Below are 19,985 nucleotides of genomic sequence, written 5' to 3'. Positions count from 1 at the left end.
GAAAAGGAAAAATGCATTTAGCTTATTTCAGTGAAAAACAATAGGGAATTGTTCAAGGGGATGAAATAAGGACAGACCCTGGAAACAAAGGAGTCAATGGATTATATGCTAAGTGCATATAATCTTTCTTTTACAGAATTGATATCCCACTGTTTTGCCCCATCACGGCTCATGGGGTTCTGTACAGAATTTAGTACAACTCTACCTTAAATAAAATTATCCCCTGAAATAAAATATGTTTATAAAATAGTCTTTAGAGGCTCACTTATCCTCTCATGGGATACTGGCAACCACATCCTTGTTTTCTGAAAGATTAATGCATGCAACTGCTTGAGAAAGAACAAGGATATAATTAGCTTGGTATGTTTATTGCAGACGGTTATTTTCCTTGCAAGCTTCCACAGATCTGAAAAGTTGGTTTAAATATAGGTTATATTGGGTGATTTCCCACAAGCGCTCACTCTTCTCTTTGGCCCGATGGTACGTGTCAATTTCACACACGCTGCTGCGCGACCGCATTTTGTCCTGCAGCTTCATGCGATTTCCCCCGCGTCTACTCAATCCTGTTTTTTGAGGATTGAGTAGACGCGGGGAAAATCGCACAAAGCTGCGGGGCAAAATGCGGCCCCGCAGCAGCTTGTGTGAAATTGACACGTACCATCAGGCCAAAGAGAAGAGTGAGCGCGGAGCAGCGCTTGTGGGAAATCACCCATTATCATTTGCTTTCAGCTAAATGAGGCAACTGAAAGTTATTCTGTGGCAAACATCTTAACTACCAATCACCTCTTGGCTGCCTGTCTGCAAGCCTTGCTTGTCTCAGCTGACTTGCCTAGCTGAGCTTCTGTTATGTCATAGAATGTGTCAGCGATCAGAATCTTGGCAAGCTCTGCAGCTTCTGCTAACGCAGTGAGAGAGATGTTTTGCTAAGGAATGCCTCTGAAAGAACCCAAGGACAGACAGGGAATACGAAAAGAGAGGATGAGGGGAGGAGTAGGAAAAAGATCGTATAGGAGGTGAACTGAGGAACAGGAACATGAGGGCAGAATATATAGGGGAAAGAGAGACCCAAGGTGTATGAAATACAGCCACTGAAAATGGAGCTTGTAGAAAAAACTCACATGGGACTGAAGTAGGGAAAAACTGTATATATCATGGAGAAGATGATACCGAAGAGCTAGGTAGGCATAGGTACCTTTGGTATTCTGAGACAGAGTGATGGGCACAAATACCAAATGGTTGCCACAGGAGGCGGAGCCAACTACAGAATGCCAGGGAGTGAGGTCACGCATAACTCTAATAATAACTCTTCAGCCTTTCAGGAAGCAGCTCCGTTTAACAGGACTCCTTCCAAAATGAAAATACTGTCTAAAAATATTTTATTCTATCCTCGCAAGTAGTGCAGTGAAGATCTTTGTGCTGTGGTGACAGCAGCTGTTGAAACAATTTTTAAAAAATTTGTACAACCAATCAGATTTCCAGTGGCCAACCAGAAGTCCCGCGGGGCAAAAGCCCCACCTGGTCCCGCGTGCTTTCTAAAAACACTCGGCAGGCGCCAGGAAATGTGTCGGTGGGTGCAACGATGCCCAAGGGCACCACCTTGAGGACCCCTGGGCTAAAGACTGGGAAGAAGGGAGGAAGGAAATGTGACTCAGAAGGTAGATGGAAAGAACTGCACCAGAGGAAGTACGCATATTAATAACACAAGGGAAATTGTGGGTCCGGGAGAAATTTCACACACAGCTTATGAACATGAGAGTCTATGTGCTGTTGGCAGGTAGGGACCAGTCAGGAAAGTAAGCTAAAGAGACCATAGGAAGGAGTGATGATGAAAGTAGTGTATGATTTTGGAATCACCCATATCTTTGTCAACAAAGTTATTATTTGGAACCAGGTTGGTATCACAGATCTGAATGTAACTTGGTACCATCTGACGGTCCACGGTAGCAATTCAATGAAGAGACCAAGCAACAGACTTTTTAGCTAGGGATCTTGCAACCAGCTCAGCATCAAGGAGCTCCCACTGACATCCATAGTTCAGAAGATGTTTGAAAAAAATCCCTCTTTGCAACACTGAAAGAAACATTTCTGAAAATAGAGATATTCAAGTTTCATTTGAAAAACGCCAGGGATCGAGTATTTGGGCCTTTGAGAGATTAAAAACAAACAGAAGTGTATATAAAATTTTACCTTTTCTCTTTCACGATCTTCCTTTGACCTTTTATTTTTTAAGCTGTCCTGAATAAAAGGATAAGTAGTTATTGTTTAAAATAAAATAAAATGGCTGACAAGTCTCTCCTCCCCTTCCCCAGGTTCCTTTGCTGAGGCAATTCATGATTCCTTGAGGAGGAGGACCTCACTTTAGTCCTCTTTATGCCTTTCAAAGAACTTGGGCTGACAGGACTCAGTATGTTCCCAGCAGCAAACTACTCTTTCCTAACCACTCTCCAGCTTCTCCACCCCAAATTCTTCATTTGCCCTCGGGGTGAGTCCCTTCACCTTTTGCCTATAGCCTGTCTCTCTTCCTGAGAAACAAAAGCAGGTATGCCAAAGCAGTAGCCTAGTGAAAGGGTCAGCCCTGCTGGACTAAGTCCACAATATAAATCCAAGATATAAAACAAGTTCTACCATATCTCTGAAAAATTCCAAGATGATTCAGTAGGTAATTACACCATACCTTGCTGTCCGATTCAGAATCTGAATCGGAGCTTTCGGATGACTTCCGTGAGGAGTGATACTTCTTTTTCTTTCTCTTTTTCCCTTGTTTCTTATCCTGGCCACAAACAAGAAAACAATTTGCATTTAATTCACACTAAATTGGTATCTAGTATTCAGTTGGAAACAAAAGCATAAACTTGAAAACCAACAATTAGAATAGCTGCATCTTATGCAAATGCCTTAAATCGAAGCTGCCTTTCTCCAATAATGCTCTACTGGACAAATAGAGCATTATTGGACAAAGGCAGCATCTATCTATAATTCACTGTTTTCTAATGCTTCCCTCACAGATTCCACTTGAATGTCCAAGAGGCGGTTTTAGAATTTTTAATGAGGAAATCAGCATAATTTCCAATACCATCAAATAACTGTTATTAAACTGAAATGCAATAATGAAATACAACAATTACAAATTAAAATTACATTTTATACAAACAAAAAGACCCAAAGTCTGTTTCAACTAACTTCAAACAACCACTCAAACCAAAAGTAATAGTGGAATTATTTTGGATTCCATTTTTCTTAAGTCCAACATTTCAATTACTTTCCAGGAAATAAATGTTATTGATATAACTGCAGTATTTAAAACATTGTGTTTGATCAAGATCTTTTAAATTAACTGACACTTCCCCAGCACTGGGATTTGAGGTTTTGGCCCCAAATCCCTTATGTATGTACAATATTTACTGATTTAGGTGGTATAATTCTCTCTGAAGTCTAAGGAAGTTGAAATGAATTTCTAAATCAGAGAAGCAAGATCTTCCTTCCATTTGTACATTTCTCTTTGTCAAATGATAACACTACATTAGTCTTTTGCACAAAGAACTAGATAGGCATTGCTGTGTACTTCACAATCTTATCCTATAAACAAGCCAAATGGAGGCCAGAGTTTTATACAAATACAGCAAAACTTCAAGGTGCAAGGAACACTGGCACAAGTCCACAGAAGGTACACAAAAAAGTTAAATCTGCAGGAAAAGCATTCTTACCTCGTCTTCGAAATCAGAAGAACTACTGGAAGAATCAGAACTTGATGAGGAAGAGGAAGATGGAGACAACTTGACCAAATACAACAAAACGTAAATTTGTGAGATGCAGAATTGGTATACACAGTCCAAGAAGGAAAAAATAAAGATTCCTACATTTATAAAAACTACATTGCATTTCAAAAACAGAGTCAAGGAGCTATTCTTAAAATTAAAGCTGCATCAGCTACATTTTTAGCCAGTATTACCTATTAAGGCAACAACAAAAGATATAAAAACTACCTTCTAAAAATTCCGGTTTTCTTCTTAAAAAAAGTTAACTACTTCTCTAAGTTTCAGTCTAAAAAAAATGAAATCTTTGCTCACCCTACTGGATTTTTTCTTCTCCTTCTTCTTTTTCTAAAACAATAAACCATTGACCAATTAGTCATGCATGTACCACCAATGAAGGCACTACCTTTTAACATATGTTCTATGGCAATAGCTGTATTACTGCACTGACTAACAACAGCTCTCACAACAGGCACATCCAGCTCCCGTTGTTGTTGAGTGAATATGCTAAAGGCATTTACCTCTTTCTTTCGTGAAGTGCTCTCGCTTCCACTTAACAATTTCTCCCTATGTTTTTCCAATTCTTTTTTCCAGTTCTGAAAAGCATTGAAAGGAACCATGAATCATTCTCAAAATAACCTTTAATGATCTCCAAAGCAATATTCATAAGACAGACATCACATTTAGGCAATTCACTGTTATTTCCCCCAGTTTTGGGGGCTACATATGAAGAGCAACATTTGGTTATATTATGTTTCTCACACAGAGGAAGTATCCTATTTGTCCCTGTAACAAGCTCATTGAAGCAGCCACTCAAAGAGAGCAATCCTAAGCAGGTCTACTCAAAAGTAAGTCCCATTTTATTCAGTGGGGCTTACTCTAAGGAGTTCTTTGGGTTGCTGCCATAGCCATGGGGACTTTGAAACAAAGCAGTTTGTGACAGCGAAAGAATAAGAAATCAACAGTGTCATCCTAAGCAGAGTTACATCCTTATACGTCCAATTGACTTATAAGAGGGTAACTCTTCTTAGCATGTAAGCCATAGAGGCATCATAGGCATTTTAAACCATAGAGCTGAAAATTCCCAAATTCCCATGTGCATGATAATCTTTTCCAAGAATGCATTCTCAAAACTGTGTTTTTCATGTCAGCAGAAGCTAGCCTTGTTTGAAATTCCCATCACGTCACTGCTCAAAAACACAGATCACTGCATTAGTTCTTAATAAGATTCAAAAACAAGTAATTTAATATCTTTTATTAAGACCCTCCAAAACAAAACGACACGGTATCCCATGGGAGCACCAAGAGTCCAGTATTTCTTGTTTCTTCGGGACAAGAGGGCAGGAAGCCTGGTTTACCCACTAGGACAGATGCGTCCCTGTTTGGATATGCTGTCAAGGAAAATGCACAGTGCAATCAACATGTACTCAGACAAAGCATACAAGGGAAAAATCACAATGAATTAGCTTTTGGTTGGTGGAGTAGGAGTGGTCAGTCATTGCTTACCCCAATGTTGGCTATTCCTTTTGACATTCAAGTGAAAGAAATGAGGTCCTGGATCCACAGACAGAAAGAGGGGCCATTTTCCCCAATCCCCCCTTCCTATAACATACCTCTGATTCCCCCCAGCTACTCCCGAGAGTCCCTGCCCACACAAAGGTAGCATTTTAGACTGCAATAGGAGGGGGGAAGCAGGAAAACTGCACCCCACAAACAGAAATCCTTCAGTCCATGAAACCTGAAGGCAGGATCCAAGCTTCTCTAGGACACCTCAGCTGCCCTTAAGGGTGAGTACCTGTGATGCCCTTTATGTTTCCTTCTCTTGGTTCCCCCGTTTTCTCTGGCATGAACTGCTTGTTTTCAGGAAGTGACCAAATCTCAGTAGGCATTATGACCTAGCAGTAATATTGCTTCAGCTGACAATAACTTGTCAGAGTGATTTTAAATGCCTTCGAAAGGAATTTCAGGAATCAAATCATGCTTCTGAAAGAAGCCTGCAAAATGGAAGCCCAGCAAATGACAAGCAGCTACTTCTGAAAATAACGACACTCAGTAACAATGACGGATGAGTAAGGGAGGGGAGACAAGCAATATTTTCTGCTGTGGCTTCTAAACAAATGCAGCAAAAGAATTAACAGATGGCTGAGAAAGAGTAAACATAAAATTAATTCCATTATGCTAATGATGGTAGAGAGGAAAAATGTACCAAAACAACAAACCTCATTCATCTTTTCTTCAAATTCTGCTAAGGCCTTGGAGCCTTTCTTCTTCTTCTCCAGTTGTTCTTTTACTTCTTCCCTTTAATTAAAACAACCACTCATTTACACAAATCTCCGAGGTATCTAGCTGCACACTCCAGAAGCCTGACATTTAGATATGAAGTATATGAAAGTTACAGTTAACCATGTTTACTTGGGAACATATCCCACGACTCCTTTGGGACTTTGGGGAGCTGGATTCAACCAGATGTTCCATTGATGAAAAACGTGTGTGTGTGTTACCTTTGGCCACCAAAAAGACTATGCTGGAGATCATGACACTTACATGGACAAAAAGCCATGTGAAATAGGGGCTGTAGTAAGGAGGGGAATTAGGGAAGGCTGAGTGAAAAAGCTGGCTGAGTCCAAACCTGTGTATGCTCAGGCTAGCACTGTAATCCTATGAAGACTTACTCCACTCTGAGTGGTTATGAGTTTAGACAGGAATGACTCTGTATAGAAATGCACTGTCAGTGTAGGAGAATTGTGCTGTTAGTTTGGGAAATGACTCCTAGAAGTACCACTTGGCTGCATCTCTTTACAAAAGTGGATTGCTTGAAGAGTGCCCATTTATCTTATAGTGTGTCAAGAACATGCTAGAAAAAGAAGCACTGGCCACTGCTACCTATGACCCTCATAAACACTGGCAGCAATATGGCTCCAGTCTCCACACCTAAGTCACAGATAATACCTCGTGGCTTTGGATGAGTATGCATTTCTTCACTGGCATGAATAGACAGATCTAGTTAGACTGGGAGCGACTGAATGAGACGGGGATCCATAACTAGGTGTACATCATTGTCATCAACCACAAGCCTACTTCTATCGGTGATCCTCCTTGCTGGATCAGGGCATTTACATATAAACATAAACCTGCTTAGTCACCAGAGTCACAATAATTTGATCCAGACTCACTCTGCATATTACTGTAAATGGGACAGAAGTCTCTACACTGCAGAAGAACACTACGGAGTATATTTGGAACGCAGCTACTTCTGGAAGAGGGAAAAAGTTACCCTTCCCCTACATACCACGTTGGTCTCGGTCTATTCAAGTAGTCTTGTATGGTAGGTCCTGATGAAGGAGCAGGCCCTCGTGATCGAGCCATTGCTATGGGATTCATATAAGCCTGAAATGATGACAAAGCAAGGCAAGATATGAGTAGAGTCATTCTCCTCTTAAAAATAGAAAGCCTTCTTCATTTTTTTTTAAAAAGAAAAAGGCTTCTGCAGGCAACTTGACAAACTATGGAAGACAACAAGTTGACAAACTGAAAACATCCCAGGGGGAAGGGGGTTGTTATCCTGATACACTGGGCATCTCCTTCAAAAACTCCTGTAGGTTCTTCTAGAACTGTTTCCTATCCTGTTTTTGCTGCCATAGCCATGGGGACTTCGAAACAAAGCAGTTCGTGATAGCAAAAGAATAAGAAATCAACAGTGTCATCCTAAGCAGAGTTACATCCTTATACGTCCAATTGACTTATAAGAGGGTAACTCTTCTTAGCATGTAAGCCATAGAGGCATCATAGGCATTTTAAACCATAGAGCTGAAAATTCCCAAATTCCCATGTGCATGATAATCTTTTCCAAGAATGCATTCTCAAAACTGTGTTTTTCATGTCAGCAGAAGCTAGCCTTGTTTGAAATTCCCATCACGTCACTGCTCAAAAACACAGATCACTGCATTAGTTCTTAATAAGATTCAAAAACAAGCAATTTAATATCTTTTCTTAAGACTCTCCAAAACAAAACAACACAGTATCCCATGGGAGCACCAAGCGTCCAGTATTTCTTGTTTCTTTGGGACAAGAGGGCAGGAAGCCTGGTTTACAAACTAGGACAGATGCGTCCCTGTTTGGATATGCTGTCAAGGAAAATGCACAGTGCAATCAACATGTACTCAGACAACTATGGAAGACAACAAGTTGACAAACTGAAAACATCCCAGGGGGAAGGGGGTTGTTATCCTGATACACTGGGCATCTCCTTCAAAAACTCCTGTAGGTTCTTCTAGAACTGTTTCCTATCCCTAGGAACAGAGATCAGATGACAACTCAGTTGTGCACAATGGGAAGATATATCTTCTGTAAACTGGCTGCATACCAAAGATGATACAGGTGAGGGCTGCTTAATTCTTCTCTTTCCTACTACCTCTCCTCCTCACCTCGGGTGAGTAGCTGTTTTTAAGTGGGGAAGGGCAAGAAAGTTAAGCAGCTTCTCTCCCTGTTTTAATCTGCCTCCCCCTGAACCGGGCATTTGAATACATGAAGTTGCCATCAACTGAGTTAGACCATTAGTCTATCAAAGCCAGGATTGTCTTCTCTGACCAGGAGCAGTTCTCCAGAGTCCCATGTCTTTCACACCATCTATTACCAACTAAAAGGGTCATGAAATGCTGGAGATTGAACTGGGATCTGCATATATAGCAGATGCTCTATGCCCTCATTTTCTTAAGTGGCTGTTAGGTTTTTGTTACAACTGTGTGCAATATTTGGCAAAAACCTTATGTGCAAATGCATCTCTGCAAATATATCATTCAAATACATATGTCAAGGAAGGTGGTCTGGTTGCAGCTTGTTGTGAAGTTTCTCAGTGGCAAATCTGGTTAGGAGATGAATATAATGTATAGGAGTAAGTCTAGTTTTACTATTTTTATCTCCCCCCCCTGCCCACTTGCTTTCTAATACCTTTACAGTTCTGTACCTCTGTTTTATATTGAAATGGCATATGTATATTATTTATTGAACATGCCCAACACAGAACCCTTACAAACACTACACTGACCTCTGATAATCCAAGCGACAAACCAGGGAATAAGTCTAAAATAGCATTACCAACCCCCAACCCCCCTTTTTGGAGTTTCTTCCTCCCTACATGAGCCTACTTTTTCTAATCCAGTACTAAGGATCAAGCCAGCCCTGGGGGATGATGCTGTTTGCAAATATATTAATCAAGCAAATCGAGTTCAGCAAGTAGACAGTGGCTTTTGTTGTTGTTGTTGTTGTTCAGTCGCACAGTCGAGTCCGACTCTTCGTGACCCCATGGACCAGATCACGCCAGGCCTTCCTGTCTTCCACCGTCCTCTGAAGTTTGCTCAATTTCATGTTTGTTGCATATATGACACTGTCTAACCATCTCATCCTTTGCCGTCCCCGTCTTCTTTCCCAGCATCAGGGTCTTCTCCAGGGAGTGCTCCCTTCTCATTTGGTGGCCAAAGTATTTGAGCTTCAGTTTCATTACCTGGCCTTCCAGGGAACAGTCAGGGTTGATTTCTTTTAGGATTGATTGATTTGATCTTCTCCAGCACCATAGTTCAAAAGAATCTATTCTTCGGCGCTCGGCCTTCCTTATAGTCCAACTCTCGCAGTCATACATGACTACTGGGAATACCATTGCTTTGACCATGCGGACTTTTGTTGGCAGGGTGATGTCTCTACTTTTTATCATGCTGTTTAGGTTCGCCATCGCTTTCCTCCCAAAGAGCAGGCGTCTTTTAATTTCATGGCTAACTCACAACAATTTAGAGTTTAGGCTGCCTTGCTCTGTCTTTGCCAAAAAAAGAATACCATAAGAAGGGATCGAAACCACATACATCTATGTACATGACTGACTTTCAATATCAGATCTCAGCAGGTCTACCATCATTTGATATGGGATGGGGGGAGGAGGAGACGTCCTCTTCCTGATGATGCACAACACAAAGCATGAAATGAGCACACTTCCAGGCTGTGCTGAGGGCAACAAATGCTTCAAGATGAATGCTGTGCCATTTGATGGAATATTATCTTTGCCAGGAGAGCTATAAATATTAGCAATGCCTGCCCATGTCGAAGTGATTCCGCAACAGCGCTAGGAGAAGACTCTGGGATGTAGCAAATAAGCACAAATTCGCAAATGAACTCAGCAGAATTCTCAGACAGCTTTTCCATGACCCTCCAATGCATCTTCTGGCCCTCAACAAAACTAAAATCAGCACTGTAACTCCCAAAGAACGCATTCATCAGATCTCACTCCCAAAAGAACATACAAGCAACGATACACACCTAGTCGGGCATTCTGGTCCATACCAAGGCCAACCAGGTCCCCCGACCACCCCCCCGCCCCCCCCCCCCCCCCCCCCGGGTCTTCCTCGCCAGCACCGCTTCTTAACGCGAAGCTTCCTTTCAGCTCTCCTGGCTACCTACCCTCCCCCTTACTTTTTGATGGCAAGGCCAGAGTGACTACTTGCCACTTGATAGGAACGAAGCCTTCCGATCGACATCTTTTAATCAAAAAGCAACCCCACACCAGAATTTTACCGCCTGCTCCTAGCTCCCCAACCGGGAAGAGGAGATCTGCAGTCTGCATGACAGACAAAGCCTACGTTCCTCTCCTTCCCACCCCCGGCGATCGCCTGACTCCGTGCAAGCCCTCCTGAGCTCCCGGGTTCTGGATCCCCCCCCCCCCCCACTGGCAGGCCCTGCTCGAAGGCCCCCAGCAGGCCTCAGGGGCAGCGCGCGGCCGAGCTCACTCACCACCCGGTTGTCCCTTTTCCCCATGGCGTGCAAAAATCCCGGCACCGACTCGAGTCCAACCACACCGGCCTAGCTGGAGCCTCTCCCCGGCTACCCGTCAAGTTTTAACGCCGAAGGCTACTGAGCATGCTCCGTTCTACGCCAACATGCGCAGTAGCGGCCAAGGAAGCCCTCTGCCTCCCTCCCCTCCCTCCCTCCCTTGCCCTCCCTTGGGAATCTCGCATTTCACGTACCAGGTTGGAAACGTGGACCGGAGGATCAGTGGAAATCGAGGGGCAGAGGGGCAGTCAGGACTCGTAGAAGTAAAAGAAGCGGGGGTGGGGCGTGTGCGTGTGTTTGTGCGTGCGTGAAGGTGCAGCAAGTACTGCATGACTCCAGACCGGGCAAATGTCTCGGATTGTAGTCTGCCTGCTGAGTGTGGAACTATTTGCTGCCAAAGGCCTGATTGTGGAAACCTTTTGAGGACGCCCCCATCGTTGCAGAGCCAAGGGTCTATACTGGGAGCCCCGAGGACTGAAAAGGGTTACGGGCTGCAGCTTCTTCATTTATTTATTTATTATTTATTATTAAGATTTATACCCCGCCCTCCCTGCAGAGCGGGCTCAGGGCGGCTTACAAGGGGCAAAGCCCATATAGAACAGATTAAAGCAATAAAACATTCATGACAGTTAATAAAATTATACTCAATTTAACAAGATGGTCTCCAGATGGTTCTCCAGGGTGATGTTATCCTATAGCTCAACCAGGTAAATCCAGTGGCCATGCAGAAATTGTGGCAGATCTTCCTGGGCCATCCTTACCCCGATGTTGTCCACCTCATTGGTGGCGGTGGTAGTGGGATGACGAACACTGGGAGGGGAGAGACCGAGAGCTGCAAATGAACCGTTTGGCTTTTTGATTTCATATGTATCAGGAAGCGAGAGAGCCGACGACAGCAACAGAATCAGTGTCCCCTGTCTCAAGGAGAGTGCACCATGGTTACTATTCTTATTCCAAAATATCCCTGTACTTAATAACTATAAATTTACCCAAAGCTTAGAGAAATTAACATCAGATTTTATCGGTTATGAGGTTTTATTAATCAAAAACAACGATTTAAAATCACAAGAGACCCTACAATCTCATCAGATTAAATAAACGTGGTGGGAAAGAAGTCAATTAATATCGAAATATAACAAGGATACCCGAATGGGTATCAATAAAAAGCTCACGGAGCTAGATAAAATTCTATTGGGTCCAGACGTAAAATTAATAGGTAAAATATACTCCTTTTTATTAGAAAATAGAGCACAAGACAAAAGCAAGAACACACCTTTGACAAAATGGAGTAATAATTTAGGGAAAACAATTGACCCACGTAATTGGGAAGGGATATGGAAGAATATGAAACAGTTAAAGGCGATTTCATTAAAAGAAAATCTGTTCAAGATATGCTATCGGTGGTATTTAGCTCGGTTCTACCCTGGGTGTAGCAATATCTGCTGGAAGTGCAAAACCCAAATTGGTTCGTTCTATCACGCCTGGTGGACGTGTGATGTGGTAAAGAACTACTGGAAAGAGATACATAAGGTAATCACACAGGCAACGAAAATCCAAATACCACTAGACCCTGAAATATTCCTACTGAATATACTACCAGACAGCTGGGAAAAGAAAGACAAACATGTACTGACGAATTTAACAGCGGCAGCCAGAATTGTACTAGCTAGTCACTGGAAAAGAAGCGAAATTCCGGATAGGTTGGACTTTATAAACAAATTAATTGAGGTAATAGAAATGGACAATTTTAACACAAAAACTCCGCGGAGGAACAAATTCAGTGTTTACATCTATGTGGTCAAACGTATATGAATAGATCGACAGAAATGTCTGAAGAAATCTGTTATGTAACATAATACGTTCTGAAGATCTATACTAGATCTGATATAGGATCGATTTTATATAGGGGGAGGGGAGGTGGGAGTGTATAGGGTGTATGGACGGTGGTTGTATTAATACTTATATGCCAATAAATAATATTTTTTTTTTAAAAAAAGGAGAGTGCACCATGGTCACTAATAGGGGAAATGACTTTGGGCGATTCTGCATTGGCTTTTCCCTCCGTTGTCTTAGCAAACCCAAGTTGGAACAGAAATTTCCCTCTGCATTGCATGCTGCTTTCACTTCCCTTGATCATCGGATTTTATGGCACCCTGGGAGGGGAGGGACCTCAGAGTCCACCCTGCAAAGGAATCATTTTCTGTCTGCACGCCACTTGGAATTTTGGGAGATCTCCACGCCTCTCCTGGAGGCTGGCAACCTTACTTGGGGCACCAGGATGAAGGTGGGAGTGGGGGAACCAGTGTATCCTCCCAAGGGATTTTCCTTGCTTATATGTGCTTAAGTGTGATGCTGTTCACTCGATACAATGATTTGTATGGCAGCATCACATAGTGGATACCGCAAGGATGTCAAACATGCGGCCCAGGGGCCAGAATTAGGCCCCAGAGGGCTTCTGTCAGGCCCACAGTGGAACTGGCTGTCGTCTGCTTCTTCCAGTTCTGTTGCTGCTGCTTCATCGTAGTTTTGCAGCTTACAGATACACACCTGAACAGCATAGTCAAGATTGCAACAGCAGCACAGACATTTTGATGTAATAATTCACAGCAAGAGGTGTCAGTTATCAGACACTGTTAAATAAACAAAATATTGAAAGAGTGCTAATGTTTTAAGCATGTTTTTATTTGAAGTTAAAAAAAACCCTTTGTGTTTGTGTCCTTCATAAAGTTTATATCTCCGCTACCTGGCATTACATTTTATGACACACATGGCCCGGCCCAACAAGGTCTCATTTATGTCAGATCCGGCCCTCATAACAAATGAGTTTGACACCCCTAGGATAGAGTATCAACACTAGGATTCCGGAGATCCAGGTTCAACTCCCCACTCCTACTGCGTGATTTTGGGCCAGTCATATTATTTCAGTGTAACCTACCTGGCGTGTATCTGATGAAGTGTGCATGCACACGAAAGTGTATACCTAGAATAAAACTTTGTTGGTCTTAAAGGTGCCAAAGGACTCAAACTTTGTGAGAAAATGGAAGAGGGGAGAACGATGCTCTAACCTGCTTTGAGTCTCCATTAAGGAGAAAAGCGAGATCTGAATAAATGAGTGCAAATGCATGCATTTGGGGGCTGCAGACCTGGTTGCTCATCGGACTGCAGAGAGAGAAAGCGCCTCTCCTTTTTTAAGTGGTTTCCTGACTGCAGCTCCTAAATAATTGCTCACACTACTGAATGCATCTGGCCAGATGATATATTTGCATCTACCAAACACCATACAAAATAACAGTTCCTGGTAATAAAAATGGTAACTGCTGATTTCAAAAATAAAGTAACATATGGTGGTGTTGATCAAGGCTTTCTCCAATTTAGGCAAATATGACTGACTGGTGGACAAGTCAGATAAACAACAGAATTATGTTCATCCGATTATTTGGCAGTGTCTTTTATCTCCAGAACACACAAGGCCTACTACAGCTGTTAAAGGCACAGGAGCAAAAATGTGGCAATCTTGTCCACAGCAAGCCTTCTGTAGGAGCATATATTCAAGACTGCCTTTCACAGATCAGTATAACTTATAATTAGGGTGATGCAGTCCAATCAAGCTAGCTAAAAAGGCATAAAAGAATTTCCCACTAATGGGCAATGTGGTATTTCTAATATGTATTAATGATTATTAGTAAATCAGGGATACAAGGTGTGACCTTGTGTAGGTGGCATGGTGTACATGGCACTGATACGTGGTGGTGGTGGAAAGGGCCGTCAAGCCACAGCCGACTTGGCAACTCTGTAGGGTGTTCAAGGCAAGAGATGTCTGCCATTGCTTGCCTCTGTGTAGCAACCCGGGACTTCCTTGGCGGTCTCCCATCCAGATACACAGCAGATCCCTTATTTATGGCCTCTCAGCTCTAGTCTGTGAGCTTCTGTCTGCCTTTTCAGTACACAGCACTGCATGGAAGGCTCCATTTAGGCTAGAGAAGATTTTAAGCATACTGTAGGGTCAACACCCATGTCCTGCCCTGATTCTGAGTTATATTTAGTAATAATGAATAATAGTCCATTTAAGTCAGGTTGAGGCCACCCTTGGCACATGCGCCAAGAGCAAGGAACAAGGCTGTTTTGCTTGGCACCCAGGGCCACATCTGATGCCAAGCAACCAAGGCATGGGCAGTCGTGCAGGAGAAGGCAACAGGCATGGCTTCCAGGACAGCACCACCATCAGCTGAGTCCAAGACAAATCCGCAAGATGACAGCAGTGCTGCTGGGACTTGGCATCTGCCAAGTACATCTCTCCCCCCCCCCCCTTTGCTGGCGCACCACCATCTTTGCAGGGAGATGTGATTTATTTTGTTTTCTTGGCCCTTGGGACAAAAAGCTGCCTACCTCTGATTTAAATAAACACAACCATTTCTTCACCCCTAGGAAGGAGGAGGAGGAGGTGCTTTTATACTCTGCTTTTCACTACCCAGAGTCTCACAGCGGCTTACAATCACCTTCCCTTCTTCTCCCCACAACAGACAGCGGGGAGGTAGGTGGGGCTGAGAAAAATCGGAGGACTGTGACTGACTCAAGGTCACCCAGCAGGTTTCATGTGGAGGAGGAGTGGGGAAGCAAACCCGGTTCTCCAGATTAGAGTCCGTCACTTTTAAGTACACCGGTTCAAATCTCATCATGGCTACAAACTCACTAAATGGTTTTAGGCAAACCACTGTCTCTCAGCATCAGTTTCCCATCTGCAGTGTGGGGGTGATAATACTGCTGTACCTTATAGAGTTGATGTGTTACTGTGATAATATAGGTGAAGTGATTTGAACACTGAAAAAGCTACACATGTTAAATATTTAACTTAGTAACTTATTGTCAGTTATTTAGTTTTTTTGGGTGGATGGGGTTTACTAGGCTAGATTCATATGTGGATTCCAAGCAGATTTGAACTTCAACAATCCATTTTTGGATAGTGTGTTGGACTTGAAGAGATATTTGTTGTAGCCTCATCTCAGTGATGAACACAGGGTGGCTTTGGGCACTAAATATACACATAGATATATGTGTAATTAGAGGAAGCACAAGTGAGTTGTTCATCCTAGATGTGCACATATTGCCTGAAATGAGGGTTCACAAAACGCCGCTGGAGGAAAATGCAAGTGATCCCAGAGAGAAGATTTGAGAGCTTTCAATGAGTTTTTATGGTAAATGTACGAGAAGGCTCAAGTAATACAGTACATCCTTTGCATGCAGAAGGTCCCAGATTTAATTGTTGTCATCTCCAGTTAAAAGATCTCAGGTGGCAGGTGTGGGGAAAGACCTGTTTCTAAGACCCTGGAAAGCTGCTGCTGGTCAAAGCAAATGCTGAAGTAGGTGGACCAATGTAAGGCAGCTTCATATGTTCCTATATAAAAAAAGCATGATTCTTTGGTACTCCCTGTATTTCCACACATCAATAACTTTCTTATGAATTAGAAGACAATGTGGGAAACAAATAATATACATGTATATTAAGACGCTGAACTGCAGGCTGTGGAAGGTCAGTAGTTCAGCAGTTCGAGACCCAAGTTGCCGCATGACGGAGTGAGCTCCTGTCTCTAGTTCCAGCTCCTGCCAACCTAGCAGTTCGAAAGCAAGAAATTGCAAGTAGATAAATAGGTACCACTTCGGTGGGAAGGTAACAGCGTTCCATGCGCCTTGGTGTTTAGTCATGCCGGCCACATGACCACGGAAACATCTTCGGACAGCGCTGGCTCTTCGGCTTTGAAACGGAGATGAGCACCGCAACCCTAGAGTCAGACTCGACTGGCTTTCGAGCAAGGGAACCTTTACCTTATACCTATTACAGTGAATGCCTAAAATCAAATGTGGTTTGGCAACCCCAGACTAATTTTGTGAATGAAAGAAAAAGGGACAATTTCCACACAATTAACAAATTAGTCCTAAGATATTAAAGTACTTTCCAGAAAGCTTCCTGATGAGCAAAAATAAAGTAGAATGTGCATTCTGGCAATTAAGAAAATGAACAAAATGTAGAATATGTTTTTACAAATGTAAATAATGCCATAAGCACTACACAGTAGCTCAAGGTATCATGAAAAAATACACACGTACTCCATATTGTCAAATTTAAGTATTTAATATGCTTTACTTGCTGCGTCTGCTTTTTTTTTGAGATGGACAGCATCTCCCTATGAAAGTGAAGCAAACATTGAAAAGGCTGCCTGATATATACAAAGAAACTTCTACTTTATTTGTTTCAAAATTTGTTGTACATTTGGGACAAAAAACAAACCAAAAACCCCTGATACTGAAACATCGTGATACTGATTTCTCATATTGAGTCCTCATCATCTAACAATAAATACAAACAGAAAAGCATCCAGTTCCAAGCCTGTGCCTTTATATAACTACACATCTGAGAATTTAGTCTCTTATCAACCCAATCCACAGTCCACTTAAACGGGCGCACTCCAATTTTGACAAATTGTACTAAGAATGCCATCCTAAACAGAATTGCACCTTCTAAGTCCATTGAAGGACGGCACTGTAAAAGCGCCTTTTCATCTCGTCTCCTTCTATTAAGGCACATGTGTGAACGGCTGCAATGTAGTTCAGAATGTGCTGGCATCCAGTTTTAAGATGGACTGAGAGGTATTGTAGGAAAGGTGGGTTGAAATTTGCATTGCAGCTTTTTGTCTCACTGTGAACAGACATTGTCTACCTGAAGCGCGTGGACTGGCGTGTATTACTTCCAAAGAGCTGCATACTTCCCCTGCTAGGCTGGTGCAAGAGCACCCTCTTTCACACTAGCTGCAGGGGAGGATTGCAATCTGTACTGTCTGGTGAGCCTCAGTTTGCTGGTGGTCATCACAAATCTGCTGGCGGTCATTAAAACTATTTTCTGGTCCCTTGGGAAGCTTCCCTGCACTTATTTAGCTCTGCTATTGACAACCTCTATGGAGTGCCAACCTCTATAGAGTTACATCCCTCTCTGTTAATTTAAGTCAATTTACTTAGAAGGGTGTGACTCTGCACAAGGGGGCACTGCAAATCGGTTTGAAACTCATCCATTAGGTTTAATTGGCTTGTAGATGGCACTGCCTAAATGTCAGTTTCCATTATTTCCTCATGCTGTTCATCCATTTCATAAACTGGCCATTATGAAGGCCAAGTAATACAATATATGTACATGTTCTGGGGGAGGGGGAACGTATGTTTTTGACACATTTCAGTGGTCTAAATAACTTTCAGTTTCATCCAGGGGTCATTTCGTAGAAAAAGAGCTAGGGGAACTCATTAGCATAACTCATTAGCATATGCCACACCCCCTGACATCACCAGAAGTGTGTCATAAGGCCACACCCCCTGGCATCACCGGAAGTGTGTCATAAGGCCAGACACCCCGCCCCCAACGGTCCTGACCGCCGCCGGCGGTCTTGCAGCTCTACTGCTGAGCCCCATGAGGGGCCCGGCGGTGGACCTGCGAGGCCGGCGGGAGTGCAAGGAAGCCCCGCGAAGGACCTCCCTGGCCCCAGGCAGGCAGGGATGGGGAGAGGCAGGGAGGAAGCAACTTACCCTCCCTCTTCTGCTGCCTCCTCCTGGCTGAATGAGGGCCGGAAGCGGGGCGGCCGGAAGCAGGGGGCGGGGCTTCGTCATGTGCCCCGCCCCCCGTACCTCACTTCGCCCCCGAAATGACCTCTGGTTTCATCATAACATCTAATCTCGCCAGGAAACAAATTCCAGAATATACTGACCCTATATCACATCCCAGATTTCTTAACAAAATAATCCCGTATGCTAGTGTTACGGTGGTACAAAGTGGTATTATGTCGACTGGCTGGATTAACATGATATTGGATGTAAAGAAAACCAGAACATGTAAAAGAAGTAGGCGATATATCACAAATACATATTTCTCGATGCATTGCAGATGACTGAAGAAGGTTGTTTCAGACTGATTGGATTGGATTTGCTGCAATGTTGCTGCACACATCTTTTTAACAGCAATGATTATGTATGCTGAATTAAGGTAATTCATACCTTTGAAAAGAAACAGTAGTTCAGGTAGGCTTAAATAGGTGGAAGAAAGCTGATATGAAAATAACAGAAGGAGGTTCAAGTATGAGGTAAAAACAGTGAGCTCCTTATGTTGCAAAGTATAAAATGAGAGACTGTAGGGGTGGAGCAATTTGCAGTTTAGGTAAAAATTAAGCTGTGTCGGATAACATCACAGTGAGCATTCGTGTACAGTGATGACTAGGATAGAGTGTAATTGCTCAGCTCATGTAAATTATTATTGTTTGAATGGCCCAACTCTAAGCGGCTGGCCTTAGCCATGGCAATATAGAGATCTGAGTAACTGTAGATAAAACAGCTTCTAAGTACCCAGTCATCTGAGCACAACCATCCATCTGTTCCCACTTGCCATTTAAAACCACTAGAGGGCAATGATTCATCCATAGATTCCACAGAGAATACCTGGGTCCAATCTAACCTACTTTTAGGGATTCTGTTTAGGATGTGGATTACTACTACCTTTCCTTCCTCTGCACGCCAGCAGCTGCTGCAGGTAACCCATCTCCTGTTTGCACTCATACCCGAGGACAGCAATCCATTCACTGTGGGTGCAGTGGCTCATGGGATTGTTTTACATGAGGTGTGCAACTGGCTCAACATTTTAAAATTGATACTTAACTCTGTCCCATCCAGACCAAAAAAGTCAAACTGCTGGATCATTTTAAAGCGAGACCATGCTGAAAAATGCACTACATGGGATTTAATTTGGGCAAATGATGCAACATTTGGGATGGAACCACTGGAGTTAAAAAAAGTCACAACAAACATTAATCAGTTTTCAGAAAATAAAATTGAGCATCAAAGTTTTTAGAAATTTATATGTCTCTCATATCTTAGAACAATGTCCCCAATAGAAAGGATTTACTCCTGTACTCATTTAGTTGTCTTTCTGTGGATATGATGAATCCCTGCTGAATCACAGAGTTATGGAAGATCATTCAGGACATTCAGCTAAGAATATGTGTTGGATCCAGCCAGCTTTCCCACTGAATTGCACCCAGTTTCCATCCCTTCTACATCCTCTATCTCACATGTCTTTTGTAAATACGTGGCCCATGAATTTCAACATAATTTTTTTGGTCACTAAAGAGGACCCCTCTTTCACCAGAAAGGCTGGTTGCATGCAACTCTTGCCTTTTCTATTTGGCTGAGGAACATCTGAGTTTCTAATATGACACTCTATTATTTTAATTCATACTTCTATAAATCTGGGTACTGAGTAGAGTATAAGAAAATAAACTATCATGCTAATAGGTCTCCGTCTTTTCTCAGTCATGCTACAGAACAGAAAGGGCTACACTGTAGACCAATCTTTGCCATAGTATAATTTAGCAGTTGTATTAAGCTTAAACA

At 42.8% G+C, this 19,985-nt stretch overlaps 1 protein-coding gene across 1 annotated transcript in view; it reads right to left on the bottom strand.

The window, feature by feature from the left end:
• The window catches only part of FAM133B (family with sequence similarity 133 member B), a 13,337-nt gene extending 2,690 nt beyond the window's left edge, over positions 1 to 10,647 (bottom strand). Inside the window, exons 1-8 of the mRNA XM_015408687.1 lie at positions 10,527 to 10,647; positions 7,042 to 7,139; positions 5,972 to 6,050; positions 4,274 to 4,348; positions 4,068 to 4,100; positions 3,705 to 3,773; positions 2,675 to 2,770; positions 2,188 to 2,235 (exon numbers count right to left, since the gene is read on the bottom strand). Of these exons, the coding sequence (XP_015264173.1) occupies positions 2,188 to 2,235; positions 2,675 to 2,770; positions 3,705 to 3,773; positions 4,068 to 4,100; positions 4,274 to 4,348; positions 5,972 to 6,050; positions 7,042 to 7,139; positions 10,527 to 10,550 (522 nt within the window). The 5' untranslated portion in view covers positions 10,551 to 10,647. The remainder of the gene's footprint in view (positions 1 to 2,187; positions 2,236 to 2,674; positions 2,771 to 3,704; positions 3,774 to 4,067; positions 4,101 to 4,273; positions 4,349 to 5,971; positions 6,051 to 7,041; positions 7,140 to 10,526) is intronic.
• Positions 10,648 to 19,985: the final 9,338 nt, after the last annotated feature.

Source organism: Gekko japonicus, unplaced genomic scaffold (genome assembly GCF_001447785.1).
Source record: "Gekko japonicus isolate JY-2015 unplaced genomic scaffold, Gekko_japonicus_V1.1 scaffold2111, whole genome shotgun sequence".
NCBI classification, from domain to species: domain Eukaryota; kingdom Metazoa; phylum Chordata; class Lepidosauria; order Squamata; family Gekkonidae; genus Gekko; species Gekko japonicus.
Note: the sequence above shows the minus strand (reverse complement) of the source record. Positions and strands in the feature narration are given on the sequence as shown.